At 49.6% G+C, this 27,510-nt stretch overlaps 5 protein-coding genes across 5 annotated transcripts; 1 reads left to right on the top strand and 4 right to left on the bottom strand.

Moving 5' to 3' along the window:
* Positions 1-2,668: 2,668 nt before the first annotated feature.
* Positions 2,669-3,334, bottom strand: HOO65_021073 (uncharacterized protein; the record flags this gene model as incomplete). Its single annotated transcript, XM_071000236.1, has 1 exon — positions 2,669-3,334. One exon carries the CDS (start codon positions 3,332-3,334, stop codon positions 2,669-2,671), a length of 666 nt encoding a protein of 221 aa, XP_070861711.1.
* A 5,772-nt stretch (positions 3,335-9,106) lies between these two features.
* Positions 9,107-12,139, bottom strand: HOO65_021072 (Trehalose-phosphatase; the record flags this gene model as incomplete). The annotated part of the gene is made up of 3 exons (XM_071006400.1): positions 9,107-9,645; positions 9,718-11,638; positions 11,723-12,139. 3 exons carry the CDS (start codon positions 12,137-12,139, stop codon positions 9,107-9,109), a joined length of 2,877 nt encoding a protein of 958 aa, XP_070861710.1.
* A 2,456-nt stretch (positions 12,140-14,595) lies between these two features.
* HOO65_021071 (Xylanolytic transcriptional activator xlnR) lies at positions 14,596-17,432 on the bottom strand (the record flags this gene model as incomplete). The annotated part of the gene is made up of 2 exons (XM_071006430.1): positions 14,596-15,517; positions 15,592-17,432. The coding sequence occupies 2 exons, from the start codon at positions 17,430-17,432 to the stop codon at positions 14,596-14,598; spliced, it is 2,763 nt and encodes a 920-aa protein (XP_070861709.1).
* Positions 17,433-20,193: 2,761 nt separating this feature from the next.
* On the bottom strand, positions 20,194-22,717 carry HOO65_021070 (DNA repair protein rhp54; the record flags this gene model as incomplete). The annotated part of the gene is made up of 2 exons (XM_071006476.1): positions 20,194-22,645; positions 22,707-22,717. 2 exons carry the CDS (start codon positions 22,715-22,717, stop codon positions 20,194-20,196), a joined length of 2,463 nt encoding a protein of 820 aa, XP_070861708.1.
* Positions 22,718-23,657: 940 nt separating this feature from the next.
* Positions 23,658-26,958, top strand: HOO65_021069 (Chromatin structure-remodeling complex subunit RSC2; the record flags this gene model as incomplete). Its single annotated transcript, XM_071006368.1, has 4 exons — positions 23,658-23,977; positions 24,086-24,194; positions 24,257-25,591; positions 25,918-26,958. The coding sequence occupies 4 exons, from the start codon at positions 23,658-23,660 to the stop codon at positions 26,956-26,958; spliced, it is 2,805 nt and encodes a 934-aa protein (XP_070861707.1).
* Between the last annotated feature and the right edge of the window lie 552 nt (positions 26,959-27,510).

The raw sequence follows: 27,510 nt of genomic DNA, 5'->3' as shown, positions 1-27,510 counted from the left end.
ACCCAGGCTGTCCATAGCCGCCGCTAGTTTTTACACACCTCACGCCAAAATCCAAGATACCCCTAGCTTATCAGATCCGAATAGCAAATGTTGAGCGGCCGACTAGCACATGATCCGCTCGCATTGCGCCACCACTAGGGACTACACAGCACCAGCCTGTGCTATTTTGCGCTCTTGCCTTAGTCGGGCTGATGTCCGGCCCACCAAATCCTGCTTGTGCTGTCTTTCTTTCTTTCTTTCTTCCTTTGTCTTAGGCCTATTGTGTTGCCTTTGATTGAGGGGTGACGAAAGCTCATGAATGTTTGCTTAGTCACAGCGAATCACTCGTCACTGTCAAAGAATTTAGAGCCCACCACTCTTCCCACCTCACCTCTTTCAGTGCAAAAATGTTACCGCTTTGGGCTTTCGCGCCATCTATGGCGCATAGGTTGTGTTTGGTTGCGGATTCACAATGACAGTTTGATCCTATTGTGCAAAAGAGGTCTTTTGTGTGATAGAATGAATGGCATGGCATTACTTTTCATGTTCTAGACCGGACATTCCTTGCCCAATTCGAATGGAGGGGTTGTTGTTGTTGTAGTCACCATTTTGTAGGCGGGGGTTTTCTAGTGATCACGCCGTGGTAGTTTGCATTGAGGGTGAAAAGTAATTAGTGTGATCATCCTGTGTCATAAGTCTGTTGTCTGCCCGGCCTGTTCCGGTGCTCATGTAAACCTATACGGCAAAGGCGAGGAAATTTTATGTGGTAAATTGGCATCTTACATGAACTTGAATTTATAACTACCAGGATCAAGCAGCGAGCGTCCTGTCGTCTCACTACTAACATGGCGCAGACATCTTCGTGCCCAGAAACGTGCAATAGAATAAAAGAGAGGCTTTCAAGTAAACGCGAGGACAAATGGTATTGCCAGCAAAGCATCGCCATGTACTGTTCTTTCAGTTGATTCTATACGTGTACGCCATATATTAGGACCTGCCACTGAAAAGCGCGCGTCGGAAGGGAACTACCTGCCTGTCTTGTTCTTGCCCCGTTTCTGCTGCAAAATTTTCACGAGCGTTTACTCTATCCTATTCCAACTTGGCCATGCTATGGCACACCAAGGCTCAGTCAGGCACGATTAAGCGATGCTCGAGTTAGAAGTGGCAGTTTCTGCTTTGGGCAGCAGTTTCTCATGGTCTATTGTCTTTGAATGGGCGGGATGAGACCTAACTTACCCTTCGCCTCAACACATCTTACGCCTGTCACATTTTTTCAGCTGAAGCTCTGGCTAGTGAATGGCTCTACTACATAACGGCTGGTGATTTTTGAATGCTACATATGAGCGTACACTACACCCATTCATGCATGTAACTGGCTATTTAGCTATGTTTTGGGAAGTTGCATCGCGCGTGAGATGGCAAGGCATGTATAGATCTTCAAAGAGAAACAGGTCTATCATCTGACCTTTATTATGCTTTGAATGCGGAAGTTGCTGTTTCTTGTATCCATCAAGGTTCCTCTGTCGGGCTAGTAGGTCTTGCTTTGTCTGTCTTTTATTGAGCGTCAGCCCATAGGAAATGGATTCATTTACGTGAGTTTACAAGGACGAGGCAAGTGATTGTACATGTTTTCTTGTCAGACTAGCCTTGCGATAGTAAGGGTTAATGTGTACTATAAAAATACACAGGTCAATTATATCTAGTCATCTAGCTAAGAGATTCCAGCTTCATTATATCATAATCATCCACGTGAGTGGAAACAACATCATCATCAACATTGCAAAAATGCACCAAAAGCAATCAAAATACCAAACCCGGGAGAGAAAGCAGCCAACAGAGTGGTGCTTGTCCGCTCGCCATGCCACCAACCGGAAACCGGCCGTTCCAAGGGGCTATCGACGACGTCTGTATAGTCGCCGAGAAAATAGCAAAAGCAGAAGCAGCAGAAACAAAAACAGAAAACAAACAACAAGACGTGAGGTATCCAAAACGGAGACAAGAAAAAGACAGGGCTCCACAAATTTCTCTTCAAGACAAAGAGGTGGGCGGCGATGTGGTCAATGGGGAAAAAACCACATGAATGCTGTGCTGTAGTGTGGACCAGCGACTAAGGTTTATTGTTATCAACCAGGCGAGGAAGGCCCAGTGAAAAAAATAGAGAAAACAGGGACGAAGATCATGGAAAGCAAAAGAATCAAAGGGAATAGAAACCCAGGACGAGACAGAAAATCAGAAGTGCGCAGATAGAAAAAAAAAAAAAAACAGCAGAAGGAGCTGTCAACATGCAACCAAAGTAGACCTGGCCAATTCGATTGGCCAGCTTTTGGCTTCATTGTCCTGGTTGGTTTGGGCGATCTGTAACATAAACAATGCGGGTGGCAAGAAAAAAAAACAAGATAACAAGAGACTTAAGTCAGGCCAGTAAAAGCAAGGCAAAACAAGCGAAAGGAGAAAAAAAGGCGTAAAATGACGACGAAGCGAATGCGAGGAGAATCGAGCGAATGAAACAAAAAAATACGAGGACAAAACAAGTATCGAAGATGCGGCAAGAAAAAAAAAATTAGGCCGTTCTAGCCCAATGATGGACATATGAACTGAATCGAAGCAGCGACGGCCAATTAAGCCGACCAAACGTGGTGCACAGACAAATGAAGAAAACACCAGCTGTTTCACCCTATCGTGTCACAAATCAAGCCGCAGACTTGTCAGTATCGGTAGCCGGAGTGCCAGGACGCCACACCCGGGGCACAAAAGTGGCGTAGCGGGCGACCTTGGGGCCTTGAGCCTTGGCCTGAGCCTGGGCCTTGGCCTGGGCCTGGGCCTGGGCGCGAATGGTCTCTGGCGAAGGGGGCGAGCGGGTAGGGAAGTTGGCCGACGTAGACGGGATAGGGTTGCCGCCTCCAGGAGCAGCGGAGGCTGGGGCTTGTGGGCCTCCCATAGCTGCTGCACCAGGGATACCACCGGGTCCTGGGATGTTGCTGGGCGCCGTGGGGCCACCAACTTCAGAGTCAGATTCCCCAGAGCTGTAGTCAGAGCCAGAGCTACGGCTGTGCTTGGAGCTTGTTCTGCTGCTGTGGTGGCGATGGCGACGGTGGTACCGGTGGGAGCCATCCATGTCGCCTAGCACGTTGCGTGCCCGTGATGAGAGACCATTGCGCATCGGGGGCAAGATGGGGTCAATTCCTGAGAAGATGCGAAGCAAGCGGATGCTTGTCCGTTGGCTCTGGATGGGGCGGAGATCAATGTGAACTTCGCTCGAGGAAGATGACGAGGACGTTGAGGAGGCATAAGATCCAGTAGAGCTGGGGGGGTAGGGAGCGCCAGGAAAGTTGTAGGGGGGCGCTTGGGAGGTCATGATGGAGAGCAGAAAGGAAAAGCGAGGAGGTAATAAGAGGATATCAGGGTGGCAGCAGAGAGACTGATGCGGTGCAGAGTGCTAATAAAGTGACAAGAGAGTAATAAGAAGAGCGCACGGATGAGCGAGAATGTCGAGTCTGTTTTGTACTCTTCGACGGGTTGGATGAGTGAATGGTTGAACGTGAGAATTGTTTGTAACTTTGGTGATGAACAGGATCAAAGCACAAGAGGACAGAGGGCAGCGGGAGGTCGGTGCTATTTATGCTACTTGAGCGGCTGCTGAGATGGTATAGAAGTAGAGACTTGTGTAGTTAGATTGGTGATGTAAAGATGGCAAGTGCGAAAAGATGAAGAGGGGTGTGGGAGTATAAGGCTCGATAAGTTGGCCAACTGAGCCTGGCGACTACGGGGTTCTTTATATAGAGATGAGGGTTAAAATTCGTATCAAACTGAGGGGAGGCTAAAGGCAGAAGTCACTTGTGAGGAAAAAAAAAAAAAAAAAAAAAAAAGAAAAAAAAAGAATAAATACCACTGCAATGTAAGACACACATACAGCCAAATAGAAGAAAAAAAATATCAGAGATTAATGGCGAAAATAAACGAGCAGAGAAAAAAAGGAAAAATACCCATGTAAGCATCTGCACCAGAAGAAGGCAATGCAAAAAGAAGATGGAGGGCCTCGACTCAAAATTTTTACAGTGCAGCTATCTGGACATTACAGTACGTATATGCGGCCATTTGCGCTGGAGGACAGTGTGCAAAAGGCAACGAGACATCGGCGGGCACAAGTTTTTCAAGCCGCCGCCTAGATTTCCCCTGGTTGAGTGCGTATCCATGGCGGGTTGGACGTACACACATACACCCATTTATTGCACAGCATACATGCACCACACACAGTACGCAGTATCTTGGATGCCATAGTTCGTCTCATCGTATTTTGGTTTCGTCAAGAAGGGTTGGCCCGGAAATGAGTTCCCCATAAGGAGTTGCTAGCTTTTTTTTTTTTTTTTTTTTTTTTTTTTTGCAGGCTTTGTTGCTTTGGCTTGCTTGCTGATCATGCGGCCTAGGCTACGGCGTCATGCGGGGTGGTGATCGCCAGAAAGGCTTGGAAGCATTGCAATTGGAGTTGCAAACAGCAGTAAAAAGCCAAACAAAAGCCCAAGCACAAAACGGGGCGTCGCCACATGGCCTGCTTCATATAATGTGCACTGGACTGGGCTGAACGAGGGGCCAGGGAGGGCAGGCAGGGTAGGCAGGGCAGGAAGGGCAGGAAGGGAGGGCGGGCAGGGCAGGGCAGGGAAGGCAGGTAAAGAAAAGCGGATGTTTTGGTGACGGCTTTGCATGTATCCAGTACGTGACGGATGGGCCTAAAGCCACGGCCACAAAGTGGTGAGGGAGGGAGAGGGACAACTAGAGAGGGCGGCAAAGAGCCAACGATACAGGCTACCTACACCCCCACCCCCCTCTGGTTGTCGTTGGCCAATGTGACCGGCGCATAGCAAGTCGCGAACAGTGACGACAAGTACTACGCAAATGAGAAAGAATGGGGGGACGATGGATGGGGGATGATGGATGGGGGCGACGATGGGGGATGGGGGGATGATGGGGGTAACTCCTGTACTGTTGGCCGGCCTCCGCCCCACTTGATTCTACGCACCGGGTTTTGACATTGTCGACAGGATGGGCTTGTAGATCAGAGAAGAATCAGGCCAGCAGATGCACAAATTCGCGTTGGATAGCTCAATAGTCACTTGCCTACAGCCATTTTCATGCGCTCTGCAGGCACCTCTCGCTTTCCAGCATTAGAGAAATGTTGTTGCAGAGGCGAGAGGGAACAACAGCACATACCAAAAAGACGGAAAGAACTTGGACACGTCCCAGCAAGAGATCGACGCAGACCCAAACGGGAAGGTCATGGCAAACGGTCAAGAGGAAAGCGGGCAGGGGCAAACGGCCAAAGCCTTTATTGGTCGGAACGGCAAAGGCAAGTGCTCTGTCAAAACTGTTGCTAGTCAGTGCTTGGTGCTAGCCAGCTGTTGACAACCCGCTGGTGGGGGGGCCTATAGTGGTTAGAGCTGTAGGCTAGCCCTGTGCAAGAAGCTTGAGGCGGTCTGGGTTGGCCCGGCACTGGATAGTGCACTGATGAATAAGCCCCCAGCTGCCCGCCTTGTCTTGCTGTAATCTGTAATATGCCTGTACAGACTACACGCGGTCAAGACGCAACGACCAAAAGCTGCACACGGGGCTTGTGTTTCTTCCCGCGACTGCTGCAGCCTCGTTTGCGATGGGGGTCCTTGTACTCCTAGTATCTTGCAGCGATATTGTTATTTTCATCCGCCCGCCTCTCAACATCATCGCTGTTCCAATCGATGCAAGTACGTTGGCACGTGTACGTCCGCTGCCAACTAAGCCCTCCTTTTCGCAGTGCTCACACTTCACTTGGTCTGACCAAGGGCGCTTCTAGCCCGGGGCGAGTCCAATCAACGGTACTGGACTTTCTTTTGCCTGGTTGTTCTTGCACCAACTAAGATACTCGTAACGACGCGAACTTTCGAGTCTTGTTCTTTGCCCATTCCTCCCCCCATCCTCTCTGTATTCCTATTTCCTATTCTTCCTCTTCTTCCTCTTCCTCCTCTTCCTTTCCCCCCCATCCCCCGGACCGAATCTCCCTACTCCCGCCATCTGCATATTGGAAAGCCAGCTCATCACTTGTCACTCGCCGGATACATGTGTGGCCACACTTTTCTTGTCTGTCGACTTGCCCACTGTCTTCTCTTGCACACACGCACGCTAGCCTCTAGTTTCTAGTATTTCTCGGTTTGGCTGGTTGGCTGCCTTCGCCTCTGCGTGTAGTCCGCTATGCCGAGCACGTAGCGAGAATGCATCCCCCCCAAAACCGCAAGCCTTGTCAAGCACTAATAAGGGGGAGAAAGTCTATTATACTTGCTGACTAGGCAATGCAATGTAAACCGACAGACCCCATAAGCCAAAAGAGCATCAGCATCTCTCAGGCGGTGTGTGCCCCCCCCCCCCCCTCACCCCATTTTTCTCTGTCCTGTCCAGTGTATAACATGGGTGCCGCTGATTGGCTCTCAAATACAAGCAAGCTTGCGATATCAACACCACCACTGCCAACAGTGCCATCAATCTCGGACGAGGAATACACCATCCAAAAGTATTTGGATGGTTTTCTATGCTTGTATTACATCTCCGCCCACGCACCACAATTCAATTGCTCGCAGCAGGACGCAAGTTGCTTGTGTTGTTGTCTGCGTTGTCAGCGTGTTGTGCGTACTCTACACTTGGTTCACCCTACACTCTGTGCACCACCGGATTCGACGTGGTGCGGGTTGATAAACTTTAACTTTGGTTTGCCAAAGCAATTAGAAACTGCAAGCCCTGGCAGAACCGAGCAAGTACAGCCATCGGGCTAGGCCTCCGCCCGACCCGACCAATGCTCTGCTCGGCGGTCTCGCTCGCCCTATCCTACATAAACATTCTTGCTATTTTAGGTCTTGGTCTGGCCTGGCCTAGTCTAGCCTCGCCTTGTCTGGCCAGTTTCTTTTGATTATTCTGCTCGTCTCCCTTTTTTTTTTCGTTCTTTTTTTTCCCAGTAACCCTATCCCGCGAGGCCTCACCTCCAATTCGAACTTGGATTCTACTTCTTTCTTTTTCTCCGTTTTGTCCCCCCATGTCTACCTAACCGACGCCCCTGTGCCAATCTATTGCGCCTGCTAGGTCTGTGTATGATGAAGAAATCATCACGGGTTTTTATGGTTCGATAGACTAGAAGCTCGTAGTCATGATGACGTTTTGGCCCTATTCCGCCCGTTTGAAACCGCTTTGCCTTTGCTTTGCTTGGCTTGGGGCCTTACATTTTTTTAATTTTAATCTTGCTACCCAACCCACCGCAGCAATGCACACCAGCATGGTGGGAGGGTGGGAGGGACGGAGACGCAAAAGTCAATTCAATAGTATGACAGGGTCAGCCAAGCTCAATCTGGAGGAAGCATGTAGAAAAAATGCGAAAAAACAACAGGCCTTGCATTGTCCCTTTTGGGTCTTTCGGGCGAGAAGACCGTTCAATATCCATTGTCCAAGGCTTGTCTAGAGTTATCGCCTCGACTGACTCGGGTCGTATTGCGGGGGGATGTGCTTGGTCCATGAATAGCACCCAATGTATCAGCTCGGCTTGTTCATGTCAACCCAATTCCAGCCTCCTGAATTTTCTCGCCTTTGATTTTGGCAGAATTTTCTTGTCCTTCCTCCCCTAGACGTCATAAGATGAGTGTTTGTGTATTCTTCAAAGCCCGATATACCCCCACTCCTCCTTGCACAGATATTTGCCTCTACTAAGTTGGCACAAAAGGCAACAGCCACTCCCCCCAAGCTCAACATAGCACGAGGAAACGAAAGAGAAATATGAATAGGGCCGTGATGTCAGAATTCCAGGTAGGCCTCAAGTCAGAGAGGAGGGAGGCGATCTGTGTCTGCCGCCAGATCCATGACGCTGTGTGTGCACTACCCACGCCCTGCCCTGACGCCGTCATTGTCTTCATCTTTGTGCCTTTTTTTTTATTATTTTTCTTTTGGTTGGGAGCGGGATGTAGAGATCAAAATGACGATAGAAATAAGGCCTACAAGCTAGCTATAGGTTCCATCAGCCTTGTCTGTCGCTAGCCTGCTTGGGACATCTCGGGAAATTCAAGCAATGCAACCCAGAATCTAGACGTAATAGCTGGTGTCTGCATTATCTCGATTACCTAGAAGCCCTAGAAGGGCACCTAGAATAGCTAGGACATATATGACGCCACACTGATTAGTAACAGCGCCACACAGCGATGGCTGCTTTGTGTTGATTTCTTCAAAAATTTTCGCAAAAGTGGATCCAAGTACCTACTTAAGGTCCGTTAAGCACGACCATTAACGCCACAGGAGATCCGCCGCACACAATGTGAGGATGGGTACAGCAGCTGGCTTGGCCGAGTGGTTAAGGCGATGGTTTTAAGTCTAAAACGCTTAGATCACCATTATCTCTACGATGCGCAGGTTCGAACCCTGCAGCCAGCAACTCTTTTTTTGTCTTTCTGTCACATATATATATTTATGTATAAATTTCTTTTTGTTTTTCTTCATTTTTTTTTCCATATGCTCTCATTCTCAACCGCTTCGACTCCGTCGTATTTCTGCGAAATAACAGTAAGGTAGACGTTAAATAGACACACTCCGCTAGGCCGATAGCCGTTGTTGGCCTTTAGACTAAACTACTATATAGGCAGGGCGCCGCAAGCCAAAAACACCAGGTAACCAATCCTGGAAACATAACCAACCAGCAGGGAAGTCCTTGGGCAACGTCTAGCAGAGAAGACTCCTGGCCCCTAAAAAGGCATAGGAGTAGTTTGAAGAAGACGCACGCACACCCGCAACTGCTGACTGCCCGGAGGAGGTGTCGGAGGACGACATCTTCTTACCCCTTCTCCATCCAGAACATGCCGTCGTATTGCTGTGGAAAAACAGTATGTGGATGTTAAATAATACAAACAAATATACAAACAATAGACTTCTTCTGGCTTGGGTCTTCACATTTCCTTGCCTCCTGGTCGGCTCGGTTTAATTCTTGCTTAAATCTCTAATACCATGCTAACTAAACTAATATCATCATATTAACGTGGCCAAGCCCTAAGCCAGCATTTTCTTTTTGTGTCGGGCTCTTTCTAAAGAAAGCTCATACTCATCAACTAGCCGCCTTTCCTGCTGGTCTACATCTATTTTACATCTTAGGCACAGCACCAACACCCTCTATCTCGCTCACAACAGCCATGTTCACATCGCCAATGGCAGCCAGGTCTTTACCGTGCTTTCCAGCCGTTGAAAGAAGAACCGCACAGTCAATGACGTCTTCCGGCTCCAGTAGATGCCAGCCCGCAAGTGTCATCTTGGAACTGGTGCCGACAGTGACCGTGAAGACGTGGTCTTTGTGCATCTCACGGTCCGAGCAGGCGTTCAAAGAGCGGAACATGTCTTCATCCGTAAAGTCATCACCCACGCAAAGAGCAAACTCTAGCTTGCCACTAGCGTCGTTGCCGGTGTAAGACTTGACCAGACGCTTAACAATCTCGCCCTTGTTGATGAATGTGGGGCGCACCTCAAGATTGGCCTTGCCAGGCATCACCTCCACGTCCCATTTCTGGCCGACTTCCAGTTCCAATTCCTTCTGGCACTCACGAGACATTGCAAGCGCCTTGTCCTGGTCGTGGGCTTGGCGATAGTGCCAGGTGAGAGCACAGCGCTTACGCTCAATGTGGCAGCCTAAAAAAAAAAGGCCAAAGTTAGTAGAGAACAAAAAACACAAGGCATCATAGAACAGATGAAAAAACTCACCAGGCAGCATGTCCGTGTATTTTTGGAAAATCACATCAACCTCCTTCTGCCAGCCCATATCGTATTTCTCAGCTAGGTTCTCCCACTCTTGGGAACCAGGATGGCGCATGAAGCTGCCATGCTCAGCGCTGAAGCCTAGCTGGGCAATGTGGCCGAGATGCTGCTGCAGGAACTCCTGATCACGACCTGAAATGATCCACACCATATTGTTGGGATCATCAGCAAGCAGTTGCAGTGCCTTGATAATGCGGTCTGACGGTATAGCCATACTAGGTTCACGCACAATGGGTGTCAAAGTACCATCATAGTCAAACATGAACAAGCGCTTCTCGCCCGAAATGTAGTGGCGGAAAAGAGCAGTGCGGTCTAGCAAGGGTGTAGAGACTGTGGTCTTGGAAGTAGCTAGAACGTGCACAAGTCTCCGCAAAAGTGCATCGCTCCAGCTCTGCACATTGCGAGTAGCCACATGGTTGTAGAGGCTCTGCTGCATAGATTTACATTGGCTCTCAGACATCGTCAGGCCATTGTTGATCTCCATGGCCACGCCTGTCAGATCCCAGGGGTTAATGTGAATGGCATCACGGAGGCTACCGGCCGTTCCGCTGAATTCTGAGATGATGAGCGGCCCGCAGCCATCCCGTTGGCACACAATATACTCCAGACTAGTAGTGTTCATGCCGTCTCTGACCGAAGTAATCAAACCAATATCGGCAGCGCGCAGCAGTGCAAAGTATTCAGCGGGGTTGAGATATTGCGGGTAGTGTTGAACGGGGGAGTAGCTAAGACTGCCATATGTACCGTTAATTTTCATGACCAGCTCATTTACACGAGTGGCAGTACGGTTCTCTGGGTCATCACTTTCGATGCTGGTAGGTGACGTAACCTGGATCAGAACCACACGCTCATGCCACTCAGGGTAGAGCTCAAGGAAACGTTCAAAGGCCTGGAGCTTCTGAGCCACACCACGAACAGTATCCAAGCGGTCGCGACCAACGATAAGCTTCTTGCCAGCATACAAGGTCTTGAGAGCCTTGTAGCGCTGCTCAACCTCATCGTTCCAGGCATAGTTTTCAACCTTGGCCACGTCAATGCCAATTGGGAACACGCCAACCTGGATGCGGATACCAAAAGCCTCGATTGTGTCGTTATTGTTGGGGTAATGCAGGATGCGAGTGCAACTGCTAGTGAAATGGCGGCAGAAGCTGTACGCCTGCATGCCAACAAGATTGGCACCGAGCACTCCTTCGAGAATTTGCTTGCGGCGAGGAAGACAGCGCATGAACTCACTGCTGGGGAAGGGACAATGCAAGTAAAAGGCAATGTACATGTTGGGCATGCGTTGGCGGAGAATGCTGGGAAGCAGCATAAGGTAGTAGTCGTGGATGATGACGACATCACCTGGCTTGTAGATTTCCAGGATCTTGGTAGCAAATCGCTGGTTCATATGGCAGTAGTCGATCCAGTGAAGGCGTTCACGGCGACCATTCGTAGGCTCATGCTGTTTGTAGTGGAATAGGGTGTAGAGCTCGTCCTGAGCGTAGCGCCTCCAGCGCGACTGGTCTTTGAGGCGGATTCCCGCATCACTCTCATCCTCCTCGTCGGCAAGCCATACAGGAACAGTCTTGATAGTGCGGCTGTGGGAAAGTTTGTACTCCAGACGCTCTTGAGCAGCCTTCGAGATGAAGAGGCCGTCCGAAGCCGGGGCATCATTTGACCGAGATTCAACATCTACAGGAACAGGAGCTGAGAGCGCGCTGTAAGGCGCGGTGCTTTGGCAAGCAGAGGAGCCTTGGTCGGTGACTACAACAGGCTCAATTTCGCCAGTCCAAGCAACAACATTGTGGTTCCAAGGAGTGTGCTCTGAAGAGAGATAGGACAGGGAGTCAAACAAAGCGGACTGGCCATGGCGTGGAGTGAGTTCCTGTGCAGCAAAGACAGAAGGTTAGCCTTGTATTTAGTCAGATTTCAACGAAAGTCACGTTTCATAGATGCAGAGGCAACATACCCAGTCGCCGTCATCCTTGCTGTGATACTTGAGAGAGTGAGGAATGTTGAAAGTAGCTGAGATGATGTTGCCACTAAGCGAAAGCGACGGATTCGCAGCTCTAATCGTCGATAGCGATTCTCGCCGGCGGCGATTTCTCTGGGTCTGGGAAAGCGGATGGCTCTCGGAGTCAATCACGCCATTTTGAGCAGCCCCCGTGTTTTCAGGGTCGTTGGCAGTTTCGCTGTGGTTAACAAAGCCATCGTCCCGGTTGAAGTACGAGTCCTGAGCCTCCAGCGATGGGCTGATGGGGTTATTGTAGGTAGCAGAATCGATACCAGGAGTGGCAGCTTCATTCTCGGTGGCCTGGTGGTCGATATCGGCCGCAGCAGCCAAATCCAACGGATGGGGGATTCTAGAAGAGTCGGAGTCGATCATGGCTGATAGCTAGCTATAGGAGGCCAGGCTAAAAACAGAATATGGAGGCAAAAGCAACGTTATGTGCGTGGTGTTTTTTGATGGTTTTCTAGAAAGGGGTGGAGTTGAAAGTGAAAAGAAGACTGCAGGTAAAAGAAAAAAAACAAAAATGGCAATGGAGGTCCAGTTTGATTTCACCTGAGTTCTGAGGAGAAGTGGCTAGGCTGAAAAGATATAGAAGCTGGTTCCCAAGCTCAGCCAAAGCCAAAATCTGGGGGTGGATCAAGAAATGGTCTAGGTTGAAGAAGGCCCGGGTCAAGTGGGGAGAAAGCTAGAAGGACGAGCACAGGTTAAGAGAAAGCAAGACCCAGAGCAGAAGGGAGAGGAGCCAGAAAAGTCGCTAAATTTTTGAGACTAAAGCCCGCAAGGAGCAGAGACAAACAGCTAAGCAACGAAGGTGGGAGGAAAGCCAATAGAAGCAGCTTAAATCTTGCAACAAAATAGCCGGTGATTCTAAAATCGAGGAAGTGAATTGCGAAAATCGGTTGCTGTCGTGGGCCAGAATGAGGATTGCGAGACTGCGTGCTGCATGTGGTGCAGTGGCGAAAATTTGATGCGAGGGACAACCCAATAGAAAAGAGGGCTTATGACGACGTAGTAAGGATGTATAATGCGTGTATAGTATGGGGTATGTGTACTAAAGCAGCACGGATCTGTCACAGTCATGCCCAAAAGTCACGATAATAAGCCAGCGATACGATCAATGTCGGGCATGGGTAGCAAGGCGGTCACCAACAGGCGAGTAACAAGCCCAGAAGTCGTAGATAGAGGCTCTGCAAAGCGGGGAAAACGCACACAACAACATACAATACATATTAACACATACAAAGATGCCGCCACACAAATCCGATTTAGTGAAATTCAAAACTATGTCCTAGAAATAGGTACAAAGGTACGAGGATACCTACCTTCTTGTTGCTGTCAACTCCCCCGATACTGTCATATATTACTTCCTGCGCGGGGAGCTGCTCTAAATTGGCGGGGTTGCTGAAGCGCCAAGCGGCCTCCCCATTCGGGCCATAAGCTATACTGTGATTTGCATAGGGTAGGGGTTAGAGACCAGGGTTTGTGCTCTTCGATTCTGAGAAGGGAAAGACCGAAACGCTGTTGAGGAAATAAATGTGGAGCTGTGGTAGCAGAAGAAGATCCTCTCCAGAGCAGTGCACCCGCCACTTTCCACGTTGCATTTCTACGTTCTTTCCTGCAGGTTCTCTGCAATCATCAGATACGGTTACAGTCATAATGTTCCTTCCACTTCTGCAGCATCTTATACTAAGTTGAGAGGAAGCAGAAGAAATATGAGACTCATCCTAGCGGAGCCCTCCGTCATGGCGGACAGTAGGTAGGCGTTTTTGGGGGGAAGGAAAGACCGGGTAGAGGCATAGGGCTAGAATAATGCTGGTTAGATGCATTGTTTGTAGTTGCGATCGTGTTGTGGCGTCGGGGTCTTTTTTTCCTTCCATCCTTTTTTTTTTTTTACCCGTTCCCCGGAAAATTTTGTCCTTTGTTTCCTACTCGAATAACACAAGACAAAAAGGACTTCGAGCTGGATTGCAAACAACAAAGCCGAAGCGGCCAGAACGGCCCGAAATCCTAAATGATAGCTCCTTGTCGCCAGCCCCCCTTCCCTTTATCTCTCTGCTTCAATGATGTTCTCTTCTTTTCTCTTCCTTGTTATTCCACAACAGCAACAGTAGCTTCTGGAGAAGCCTTGTGTGAGCGAGGCAATGAAAGGGTGAAGCCGCATTCTTATTCCCACCCACTTGAAAAAGGCCCGTTTATTTGCAGGGCTTTGTTCGCCATCAGATCCAAGCGTCCCACAGTGATGAGCGAGTAGTACCGCAGCTGTATCATCCCGGCTAAAAAACCAATGTATTATCGCCAACTAGACATCGGCCTTCATGCACCTGGCAGCAGGCAAGTTTCTGCAACTAGTAGACATGAAGTTGCAAGCGCAGCACACGGGCTTCCATTTGGCATGGCATGGCTAAATAAAGCTTGCCACCCCATGTCGAAACAGCCATGTCAAACCCCCTCTGCAAGGCCAAACAAAAGGAAAGACCGACCATTCTTTGTTTTGGCCGAACGGGTAGCTCCGTCTTCCAATGGGCTTGCTCAAACTACCCATGCAGCCTGCTAATTCTGCGAAGACTCCTTTTCTTCGTTTTTGAGCTTTTGGCGACATCATGTCCAAGCAGTCCAACTGACCTGGCTAGTGCTTGAATGTGCCCGGATTCAACGCAACTCTGAACAGTAAAAACAATGAAATGTGGTTATTTTATAGAATACTAACGTTGCAGAGCTGAACGGCCTGTTGGGTCTAGCCCCCAAGATCCATGAGGAGAAAAAGAGACAAACAGGCTTCCACCCTTCGCTTCTGCAACAGTCTGCCTGCTTGTTGTCAACATATTGATCCCCTAGTAGTTTGCAGCAAATCCATCATGCCCCAGAAACTGCTCTCTGTATTCTCTCAACTCAGCCCACGTACGCAACTCTGACTCTTCATCTCCGCCTACAGCGTTTTCAAGCCTCATGAGAATCTGTACGAGTTGGTGAAGTGACTCTCGGTCGGCTGTGGAATCGGCATGCTGAGCCAGTGTCGATGCTACCTGGCGGATTTTATTCATTAGAGAGGCGCCGTTGGGCTCCAGATGAAGTTGTTGGACCGAAGCCAACACGTTCTTCAGGTCCATGACAATCTGGCGCCGCTCCTGCATCATGGCTGCTAAGACGTTGGTTTCCTCAGTTTTATCTTCACTTTCCTCCGTGGCCTTGACTTCTGCAATGTGAATCTGGCGTCGCGTGAAATACATTTCTACAAAGTACGACCGGGTAGCTAACTCAGACACGTAGATGTTGGCCTTTTGGATCTCGAACTGAAGTTGGCGGCGACGGGCCGGATTGGCCTTAATTAGTTGTGCCACCTCGCGGGGCTGGGCTATCACAGGGGCGGAGGCCGACAGATACTGGGCCAGCACATCACCAGATGCTGCGTCGCCGCCCTGTATGGTATGGCCGACCTGAAGCTCAAGAGGTAGGCGAAGCACTATATCTTTGACCGCGGAGAGTGCGCTTTTTATCATCTCTCTTTGGGCAGCCCATCCCAGAGTGGCCATGCCATAACAGTGCTCGACAGCGACGATAGGATTCATGGTCATGTAAATGTCTGTGGCAATACGAAAGCCTGTCATCATTGTCACAGGCTCCATTTCTTGGTCAATAGAGCTAGCAATAATGTTCTTGTCCTCGGTGTTTTCAGGCAGGTCGGGGTAAGGGTTGTTTGGTGTTGGCGGTGGAATATCTGATATCTTGAGAGGCACGCCAATTTGGCGCATGGATCTATTAAATCGTGTCTTGTCAGTAGGTGTAGTGAAAGAGACACACAGGGTACTATGGACAGCACGGGATCTTACCTAACGCCTAAGAAAGCGCACCAAAACAAGCGCTTGCCCATCTGGTCGTTGACATGGTTGAATGATAGAGTATCTGGCGTGCAGAAGTTTGTGCCGTACTGAGGCGCTCCGTTGGCTGTTTTGTAGTCGGCCAGACGCTCAAGAACCGAAAGACTCTCAACTAGCAGCTCCTTGTGCAAGGCGAGGCGGAAAGTGTACGCAGCAGCTAAGCTCAAGAAGTAACTCGTGGCTGCATCGTGGATAGTCTTGGGCGATTTGTTGTGCCACATTGGTCCGCGGGCTAGAAGTGCCAGATTGGTACATTTCTCGATAAATGTGAATGCTCGCGGAAGATCCTGGTGGCCCTTGAGCTGTGCTCTGGCATTGCGTGGGAAAGATGCAACTAGAGCTGCAATCATACTGCATAGCAGACCCAGAAACTCTGGGTTAGTCCGATCGTCACGATTAGCCAACGAAGCATAAAAGCTAGACTCATGCGGGAATGGACACAGCGGGTGAACATATGTGAAAAAGTCGTCTACCAAGAGCTTGAGGATAGGCATAGGCGCAATCATCTCCGCGTCTAGCTTCGGGGCACCGGGGGCTAGTCCACTGTTCACAGGCTGCTGCTGTTGTTGGAGATGGTGTTGTTGTTGCTGCAGGAGAATATTCGGCTGTGATCCTAGGTTCAACAGCGAAATCTGAGGGGTGGCCATAGGCGTTTCTTGCGCTTGTGCTTGCGCCCGAGCAATTATGCGTTGCACGCTCTTGTTGGGCGGGCCTCGGCGCTTGCGCTCACGAGAATTAGTGCACTCGAGGCCAATCTCTAGACATGGCCTACATGGGCGTTGCTGCTCACACTTGACCTTCCGCTCAGAGCAATGGTCACAAGCACGCGACAAACGCGTAAGCTTTGGGTTAATGCCATCGCGGAGTGCACGGCCACTGACAGGTTGCGAGACGACCATCTGAGGAGTGGGAGTTGATGTTGCAGCCGGAGTCGGCGTGCCGACGGTGGGAGTCATCTGCATCACGGGGACCGGGGCAGGCGTGGATGCCGTTATTGATGGGTTAGAAGCAGCCGCTACGGCAGAGGCAGCCTGATACGCAGCAGCAATGGAAGCAGCGGACAGGTCCTGGTCATTGGGCAAGTCTGTTGGAATGCTACTGAGGGGGGCAGGAAAGTGGCTAGGAGGGTCATTTTCCTGCTTGGAAAGGACTGTAGGGAACTGGCTAGTCGCCCCATCATGTTGTTTGGCTAGGGATGCCGAGAACTGTGCGGCAGCATCGTTTTGTTGTTGCTGCTGAGTGGCCTGCTGCTGGTTTTGGGATTGGGATTGGGTCTGCTGCTGCTGTTGTTGGTGTTGATGTTGTTGCTGCCGCTGCTGCGGTTGTTGTTGTTGTTGTTGTTGTTGCTGTTGCTGTTGCTGTTGCTGTTGCTGCTGCTGATGCTGCTGCTGCTGTTGCTGTTGCTGTTGCTGTTGCTGTTGCTGTTGCTGCTGCTGTTGTTGCTGAGCCTCGTGCTCTGCTTGGAGAAGCTGCGCTTGTGCATCTGAAGCTGCCTGAAGCACCTGCAATCCATTTGTAGCATAAACATGGGCAGTAGCCGCTGCGTCACGTTGGTTCTCCTGATGCTCCTGATGTGGCTCATTCACGTGAGTAGCCTGCTGTGGCTGTGCTAGAAATTCCTGCTTCAACGGCGTCTCGGATAACTCTACGTTTTCTACAGCAGCGGTAGCAGCGGCCGCAGCAGCGACGGCCACGGCGGCAGCAACAGCTTGTTGTGCGTGGTCTTGAGTCCGAGACACGGAGTCTACAGGGCCAGATGGCGTCGCAGACATTGAGCTTGAATCATCTGCCATGGCGACAGGTGAGTCTTACGAAACAAAGAGTAGCGAGAAGAGGAGGGAGGAAAAGGGAAGCAGAGAAAGAATATGGGACGGCCAAGGAAGCGACACAATCGTCGCCTGGTGGGATCTTGGAATAGACCAGCTCGGTCTTTGTGGGTGCTGGCTTGCAAAGATGTAAGTCGCGTCTTCTCTGGCTGATATTCGGGAAGCGCGCGGTGTTTTGTCGGTTATTGTGTGGCAGAACAAGAAGAATTGAAGCTTGGTTTCTCAACTGACTGGGGAAAGGTTTTGAGGAAAATGGTCCAGGAAAAAAAGAAGGGGGCGGGCCTGATGTGGATACGGACCCACATTATATCGATGTTAGGCTGGTTTGAGGGGTTTTAATATGAGAGTTTCTACTCGCACACCAATGACTTCCTATTTGCACACCAAATTTCAATCCAGCCAATAAGATGGGCACATTCTTTTTTTTGAAAAATGGGGCCAATCTGAGCAGAACAAGTGAAAATCATCACCAATCAAGTAATCTAATAGACCATGCCTTCTGAAGTCTGGCGTAGTCTACCACTATAAATTTGAAAGCGCACACTACAAACCAGGCAAATTAGGTGGATAGTACGCTATATTGATACTAACTATCGAATTTCTACAGTGCCTGCTAACAATAACGTACATGATAAGCCGGTGAAACAAGCAAGTGAGTGAAACAAAAATCTTGATCTTCTTCCTAGAAATCGCAATAAAAACACAGCAAAGCATCTAAGCAATTGAAGCCAAGTGCTTTGTTATTCTGCAGACATTGGGGCAGCTATCTGACATGTTCTTGTGTTGCGACTAGTTCTGACACATGTTTTGCAGCGCCTTTCGTTCACTAGCCCCTACCCTCCTCGCCCACCACCTCTCGATAATTCCGCCGCTGTCTGCGTGTTAATGTCCTTTTGGTCAATTGCTGGCCTACAATCATCTGCAGCCATCGTTCCTGTGTTCTGTAGCCTCCTTCTTTTCGCTCTGCGCCGCTTGCTAAGCGCCTTGTTTGGCTGCTGAAGTATCTGGTCCTCAGACTTCAAAAATGTCATCTGATGCATTAGTGGCTCCGTCCCCTTGGAAAAATGACTTGAGCGCCTCAAGAATAGACGCCGGAGAGCTGCTTTGCTGCCGCCTGATTCATATTTCAAGATATTCAGATTGAGAAGTGGCCCCAAGTATCGTCTTTGGTGTCTTGGGAACCCAAGGGTCGGGAAGGCTGGCCTCCTCCTCGAGCGGTGTCGGGGTCCGTAGCTGCACGTCAAGCTTAGAAATGACACTTTCTAGATCTAAAGGAACAAGTCCGGCTTCTCTAAATCCTCCCCTGATAATGGGCGGCACAGAATGCTGTGAAAAAAGCCAGTCTTATCGAGCCCCTGATCAGATACTCGATTTCTCGATCATATGCCTTCTTGAGCGGTCCAAAGCAGCCAAAGTCAAGAGGCTAGGGTGGATGAGATGAATGGGATAACAGACAAGGCGTGAGAATGTTGCTGTCCTTGTAATGTTTCTCGAAGCGAACCAGGTGCTGGATTTCGTGCCCGTCGAAGATCAGACGGTGATGGCGACCACCGGATCATGACTTTGTGTACCGATCAAAGTGCTTAAGCCACATAAGGCCTGTCTCATTATTACTCTAGATATTGTGAGTTTCCGCAATGACCAAATCTCTGGCAGGCTGGGAAATCGCGGAACCCGGCTTATGATCACAAAGGTTGGGTGCGAGCAGCTCGGATTTGCCAAAGTGCCCATCATTGGCTTGATGATGTTTTTACAGGGCGAATCGCCCAGGACTATAGTCCGTCCTCCTACAGGAAACGACACGATCAATCTTGGCATCATTCTATCTACTGGGCTTGACTCAGAACGGTATCCGCTACTTACGGGCTCACTAACTCGTAACAGCAAACAAGAGAAACAAAAAGTCTTGAAAGCTTCGCAATTGACTAAGAGAACTCCTATTCGCACACCACATATCAATGCTCCACGCACCAAGTAATTAAACCAATCACATAACAAATCTGACAATAATCCTGCCAATCACATAGGCGTATTAGCTCCATCGTCAACATCCTGTCCCTCCTCAATTCAAGAAGGTCTACTTTGGGTCTCTTGCGCCGAGTGTTGTATGCAGCCTCCAGAAGGAATAGACGGTATTTGACAATTTGGTACCTCTATTTGATCTTCCGAATCAGTAGCAATAGCGTCAATATTGCCAGGTGTTGTGATGTCTTTTGCCACTTAATCTTTGTAGGGAAGACGATATTCGAATTGACATGAAAATGCAGAGCTGCTGCGTGATATATGGCATAGGTCTGCAAAGTGCCAGTTTCAGTGCATCTTCATTGTCCGCGATCACTACATTCGGCTGCCGTACATAGTTTTTTGACGTACTGCTTCAATACAGGAAATAAGCCAGTCGTATTTCTCTTCTTTCTCATTGTTTATGAGACTATAATATGGGTATAGTTTGCTTGGTATTGCCAGTAAATGATGGCATCTTGAACTTATTGGTCCTGTAGGTACAACCCACAGAAAGCCCGAGGCATTGAAATTTGGTGTGCGAATAGGAACTCTCTTTATTATTAGGGCTTTATTTTAAGTCGTACACATTGCTATTAAGGCTTGGCGTTAGTTATCTATAATATATCCGTCAATCGTAAAGAAGACATTGGAAACATGAAAAAAAAAAGACAAATAGTAGGAACCAAAAAATAGCCAAACACCGAGGCCTCCAACCCACCGCCACTCAATGTGAAATGTACTGGAAGCATGCCGAAACATCAGCCTCCCCACTTTCCTGCCGTAGTAGTAGATCTTGTATCTTGGATAGCCCCTCGTTGATGAAATGGTTCCATGTGCTCGTGTCACCGTAAAGCATAGCCGGCGACTTAACAAACTGTCGTCCATCCGGCTTACACCGCTTGCACTTGAAAGTGTCGTGCGTATCTGACTTGGTGCCTGGCCGGTACTGGAACAGCTCGCGCAAACTGTCGAGCGAAAAATGCCGCTCCACGTCTTCTGCACTGTCGACAACGCATGATGACAGACTCTGCTTATGGCTTTGACGCTGGAAAATCTTTTCTTCAATCGTGCCCGTGGCGATGAAGCGGTACACAAAGCAATCCTTCTTTTGGCCATCACGCCATACACGGGCCAGGGCTTGCTGGTCCGAGGCCGGGTTCCAGTCGGGATCGAACAGCACGAGGCGGTTGGCGCCTATAAGGTTGATACCGCACCCACCAGCCTTGGAGCTCAGAAGGAAGACAAACTCGGACCCGTCAGGGTCGTTGAAACGATCGACAAGCTTTTGGCGTTTGCTGATATTCATTGTTCCGTCTAGACGCAGGCAGCCGTACTGTCGGCTGCGACACAGGCGCTCAAACAGGTCAAGTGTCTGCGTGTAGTTGCTGATGAGAACGATTTTGTCGTTGGTATCTGCGCGAATGCGCGCCAGCATGCGGTCTAGAACCTGCATTTTGCCCGAGTACCAAGGCTTGACGTCACGATCTCTTCCACGGGCATCTTTGGGAACATAGTCCTCTGGCCATGTGTCCTCCGAGCCAGGAAGGTCCTCGCCAATGTTGAGCAGATCGGGGTGGTTGCAGAGCTTTTTGAGGATGTTGATGGCTTTGAGCGGCTGGGAGCCTTTACCGCGGAGCAGGGCCTGGATGCCAGGACTGGTAATGAAATAATTATACAGGCCGAGCTGAAACGGCGCCAGGTTGCAGAAAACAACGTGCTCATATTTTACAGGCAAGTATTTGGATAAGATATCGTTGGTACGACGGATGATGAATTTGTTGACAACTCCAAGTAGCTCAGCAAGGCATTCGTCGCCCTTTTGACGCTCTTGTTCTGTTGCATCGGCATCACGACCACGTAAAATAGATAGCTCAAAACGTTTACGGAATTCGATACGAGTGCCTAGTAGGTCGGGATTTGCGAAGCTGATGAGTGAAAAGTATTCTGAAAGATCGTTCTGAATAGGCGTTCCAGATAGAATAACCCGGCGAGTTACATTAAGACTATTGAGGGCACTGAACGTCTGGCTGTCGCCATTTTTCAAGCGATGGCCTTCATCGCACAGCATGAGGCCGATCTTGGTGTGTTTCAACTCTTCAACATTTAGACGGAGCGTCTCATACGATACAATGATGACAGGCCGAGTCACAGCTCTGCCGCTGGCAATAGCCCATTGTCTCAATTGGCGAGTTAATTCTTCTTTCGAAGCCTTGCCATCAATAGCAAAGGGCGTGATGGCATCTGCTCCAAGCCATTTAACCAGCTCGTTCGCCCAGTTGCGCACTAAACTAGACGGACATGCCACAACAGCCTTTTGAATAGTAGGCTTGCCGGCATCTGGCGATTGCTTAAGAAGAGTCCAAAGAAGGGTGATGCACTGCAGGGTTTTTCCAAGCCCCATTTCATCAGCCATGATGCAGCCGTTGGCCTTTTCATCAATCATGCCGGTGACGCAGCGGTACATGAACTTGACACCTTCAACTTGATGAGGGCGCAGAACTTTAGAAAGCCGTGGGTCTATGACAACGGGAACACGGGGGTGCTCGCCCTCCACCTTCTTCTTAATACCAAGGATTTCAGCAAGACTCTTGTGCACAAGCGGCGCATCTAGCTCCTGTGATGGCGTTTCCTTAATTTCGGGGGGCGCATCTGCAGCTTTGGCATCTTCGATGTTTTTGGGCTTTTGGTCAATGGTGGGGTCATAAAGCACAATAGCAAATTCACCGCTGGGGTCATGAAGCGGCTTTGCAACAAAGGAAGCGCCTTGTCTAAGGCCGAGAGTAGGGGGTGGGCGGTTAGAGTTGAAGTTGACAGAGTCTTTGTTGATCAAAGGGACATTGAACCGTTTTCTAAACACTTCAGTTTTGTCCTTTGGTTTGAAAACGCCATATTTGTTAGCTTCGCGAGTGGCTAGACCAAGCCGATCTTCATTTGACCATGCTACGCTGCCATCCTCGGTGGCGTCTGTGCCGCTGTAATCGACCTTGCGTTTCTTGCGGGACGGCCGGTTTGTCACAGGGGAAGCATTGGCTGTGCCAGGACATCTAAATGGCTTAAACAGCGTGTCGCGAGCACCTTCAGTAGGTTGCCAGCGGCCACCAGGACGTGGTGTTGACTTGGACACCGCAGTAGGGGTGCCACCGCGTGGAATTGGAGTGCTAGGAGTAGAGCTGGCCCTGAAGACGGGCGAATTAGTACATGTGGACTGTCTACGTCATTCCAGACCTCAAGACTTACATGATTGTCATAAGGATCACTAAGTCCACTGGATAAACATGGACAAAACAATATGATTTTAATTGGAAAGAGATAGAAAAGATCAAGAAGGCTAATCAATCAATGTGAGGACTATGGAAAAAGAAAGCCGAAAAATGAAAGAGAAAAAAGTTTTACTATCGCCGTTTGCTATGGTGGGAGTTCTTGCTTTATTTGAGGATCGGGGCTGGCTGCCTATTTGTGCCTTCTTCATTAACTTTGTGACCAAACAAGTAAGGTATGTGACAGCCCCACGGGTCAAGGCGAAATTCGCGCTGACAAACTATTTATTTCGGGTCACGAATGGGACGCGCTATCACGTGGTATAAGGCAGCGAACTGGCACGCTAGGGGTTTCTAGGGTCACAGATCCGCCACCTCTGATGGGCCCCACCTGCCAGCTGGCGGGAGGACTCTAAGTGGAGCTTACAAGGGGCTAGATGGATGCATCTGGTTGGCTGGTCAGATTAGAGGGCTTGCGCTTGTGTGCTTTTGCTTTTGGGGGGATCTTTCTTTCTGTCTCTGCGCTGCCCATCGTTGTTTCCCACGATTTGTTAATGCAGCGTTCTTTTTTACAAGTCTTCTGTTATTTTTGCTTATTATTCCTTTTTATTGTGTTTCTTGGTTGCAAAATTTTGGTTCCCTCATATTTTTTTCTCATTTACAAGCAATTATCGCGACGCTTTGTACTGCACGTGGAACCCGTCAAACTCAACTTCACTGTCACATCCAGCGCAAAGCAAGCTTCATAGCTTCTCGGTCATCCCAATCAAGCTTGTTTTCGCCTCGATTGACTGGCGTTCCCTTCCCCTACTTTCTTTTCACTACTTGGACAAGCCTTTAATGCCGCCCTACTGGCGCATTTGCCGCGAAACACAACTCTACTACAACCACATCCCCCCACAAAGCCCCGACTAGCATTCTTTTAGAGCCAATGGCTTCAACCCCCGGACTAGCTGGCGACGCGCCCACCGCTTCGGACCCGACAAGTACTGATGTTGCGATGAAGGGTGCCGAACGGCCCGCCGATGTGCCGTCTAAAATATTGGCCCACAACGCGCCACCGCCCGATGCGACCGCTGATGACAATGGATCTGATGTTGATGCCGATGGTGACGAAGATGCCGACGGTGAGGCTGATGAGGATGCCAATGCGACGGGTGTTGACTCTTCACAAAGCTTCAAAATCACACAGCGCAATTTGCTTGACGTAATTCATGACACTTCGGCATTCCTGTGTGACTACAAGGAGGAGTAAGTCAGCCTGTTGCTAGTCTTTTGTCACTACCTGAGCCCTATATTTTGTGCTCTTATTTGCATTCTCTTATATTTCTAACTTTATTTCTAATTTGCTTACAATAGAGGCGAGGATGAAGAACTGGCTGTCGGCTTCCAGCGCATCCCTAATAAGCGCCTGCTTCCATCCTACTTTGAAGTCATATCCACACCCATTGCGTTTAGCACAATTAGAGTATGTTCTCTGCACTCAAAAAGTCATTACCTGAGATTATTTGCTAATGATGCATTTATCAGGGCAAAATCTTGAAAAAGCAATATACAGAGTTCTCGCAATTCGTTCGCGATGTTGCTCAAATCTGCCACAATGCGCAAGTCTTCAATCGGCCTTCAGCTGGCATTTTTGGTGCTGCTGTGCGGCTTCGCGAGTTGTTCATCTCTGAGTTGAATAGGATGGTTGAACGCGGCATCATTGAACCCGGAGACGCAAAACTTCCCGATCTTGGCGAGCTTCCTTCTGCGGACGAGTCTAGTGGTGGCGAAGAAGAAGAGGAAGAGGAGGAGGAGGAAGAGGAATCCGCTGATGAAGCGCGCGTTAAGCGCCGCAAGCCCAATGGTGAGACCGGCAAACGCCGTGGTCGGCCTCCGAGAGTTCTCACCCCCACCGAGGCACGCATCATTGCCATAATTAAAGGTATTCGCCGGACGGAGGACAGCGATGGCGAACTGTTGATCGAGCCCTTTGAAAAGTTGCCCGACAGAAACACCAACCCCCACTACTACCAGGTCATTGCGCAGCCCATATGTTTAGAGCAAATCAAGCGCAAGGCAAAGCGCAAGAAGTATCGTGCTGTGCAAGACGTTTTGCGCGACCTCACCACTATGTTTACCAATAGCATTACCTACAACGAGGAGGGGAGCGAGATCCACCAGGCTGCCACCAAGCTTCTTGCCAGGGTATCTGAACTTGCCAATGAACAAACATCAAAGCCCGACAATTCGTTTCTCGACGACTCCGGCCGCCTGCCGCTCACCGAGGCCATGCACAACAAAGCTACATGGAGAGTTGGAGACTGGGTACACATCCACAATCCCAATGAGCCCACCAAGCCTATCGTGGCCCAAATTTTCCGTATGTGGATGGACAATGACAAACAAACGTGGATCAATGTGTGTTGGTACTACCGGCCGGAGCAGACCGTGCACCGATATGATAAGATGTTCTATCCACGCGAAGTTGTCAAGACAGGCCAGTTTCACGTGCATCGCATTGAGGAGATTATAGACTCGTGCTTTGTCATGTTTGTCGGATCCTATAATAGAGGCCGGCCGCGTGGTCTGCCTGCGGACAAAATTATCTATGTCTGCGAAAGCCGCTACAATGAGGAGAAGTTCACCTTTAAGAAGATCAAAACCTGGGCCTCGTGTCTACCCGATGAAGTCCGAGGCAAGGACTATGAGATTGACTTCTATCCGCCTGGCCGCACGGCAATGGTCAAGGTTATCAGCCCCATTACCCATCTGCTACCTCCTGATGCAAAGGAGACCGATGCAATGCCCAAACCCAACTGGGGAAATCCCCAAGCACCACCGCTAATTGGCGCAGTGCATAAACGGCCCCGGGGCTCGAATGTAAGTCTTAATCGCCCCCTCCACGTCATATTTCACGCTCTCAAGACGCCTGATCTGTCAGGGGCTTCGGCTATTTCTCGGATAAACGATCCCTGTTTTTTTCTCCCTGTTTGCGCAAAAGCTCAACTTGCTGCGCGCGTTGTTGCCTTTTTCCTGCTGCCTCATTTTCATCGCTTTTCGCGCCTTGCATTTCCTTGTCGACGCATCACAAAATCTCATTCCTCCCTCCCCTTCACTTTACTGCTGCCTTCACTCAGCAAAAAAAAAAATACCGTCTTTGCACTCTCCTCTTTAATTTCCCGTCAATTCGCCTAACTTTGTTTTAGGAATCGCCTCCTCCTCTAGAACCCACCATTTCGATACCCACTCAACAACCAAGCCCGCAGAACATTCCTTCTACTGTATACAACTCACAGGCTCCGATTCCTCCCCACGGATACCATTCCAGTCCGGCCCATATGCCAATGCAAATGGCACCTTCTAACCCTGGTCCCCCTGGTCAGACCCCCTTCATGGTTGCTCCCGGTCAGCCGCCTGTGCAGTATCACGGTCACTCACATCCTCTTGCGCAACCACACCCACATCCTATGACTGTGCAACGACCGCATCAGCAACCCCAACCTATGATGCAGCCTCATTTCCAGCCACCTATGCAGCACCAGATGCCTCCCCAGATGAACTCTATGTCGCGTCCAAGCTCTGTGTCTGTCCCTGTCTCGGTTCCCGTGCCTATGCCTCCTGCCTATCAAGGAATTCCGGGTAATCAACATCCCAGCCGATCTATGATGCCCCCGAATTCAACCCCGAATCCTGGGTATCAAGCCCAGTTCGTACCACAGCAATTTCCTCCACAAATGCCGCCCCAGTCGCAACCTCAACCGCTTCAGCAGCAGCAGCTTCCACTGCAGTCGCGCACGCCAATGCCCATGGCCCCAGCACCAGTGGTTGCCCAATCTCACCCGCCGCCATCGCGATTTGAAGTTTACACGCTCTCCGACGAGGCTAATGAAAAGATACCCAAGTCTCTCTCAAAAAATTTCCACACCGATGAGCAGGGCCGCATTCTGTTTTTTGCGGCTCCGCCTTTGGCGCGCGCGCATGCCGGCAAGTCACGCCATGCTGCAGCTCTTGGCCATTCAGCCCGCTACCTCTCTGGTCGGGAGGAGTGGCTTGACGAACGCGAGCGCAAGCGCAAAGCTCGGGACAAAGCGCTAAAGGAAAAGACCGATAAGGACCGGGCTTCTCGCCAGGCAGAAGTAGAAGAACAAACAAACCAGGCTATCGATTTGACGGCTAGCATTATTAGCAAGTGGTGCCAGGCAAACCTACAGGAGGCCAGCAAAATGAATACCTCGGTCCACGGTTAGGCCCGATATAGCATGAACAATGTGTTTATGCGACATAGATGATGCCCCCCAAAAGCGAAAAAAAACATTGATTTGGAGACAGGACAGCGGTGGAAGTTTTTGCTCGTTGGCGAGTGGTTTCTGGAGTCACCTTTGCTTTTTGTTTTTTTGCTTATGCTGTCATGTTATGAGTATGAGATGGTGTGCTAGTATTAGTACACGGAGTTCATTGTTCTACCTTGGCCTTGTTTTCTTCTGCTATCTCTTAATGTCCTATCTTTCCACAAGCAGATAATATTTACTGAATACCACACTACCTAAACGACATGGTGCTAATTGTGAGTTAATTGAGCCCATCATGAGCTAACCCTAAACATAATCATACAGGGTTTTTAGCGTTCTTTCTCTGTTTTAATAGTTTCACCCCCCTTTCAAATGAACGTGTCCACAATTTTGCGCTGCTTGGGGAAGCTCTGGTAGGCCAAGCTTTGACATCGTGAAGCTTCGGTTTAGACCCTCAAACAACACACCAACGATTAGATCATTGCGACAATTACAAAGACCCGATCACAG

This window comes from Ceratocystis lukuohia, assembly GCF_044167205.1.
Source record: "Ceratocystis lukuohia strain C4212 chromosome Unknown Supercontig2_pilon, whole genome shotgun sequence".
NCBI classification, from domain to species: domain Eukaryota; kingdom Fungi; phylum Ascomycota; class Sordariomycetes; order Microascales; family Ceratocystidaceae; genus Ceratocystis; species Ceratocystis lukuohia.
The sequence above is the reverse complement of the archived record's forward strand: the minus strand, read 5'-3'. Positions and strand labels throughout refer to the sequence as shown.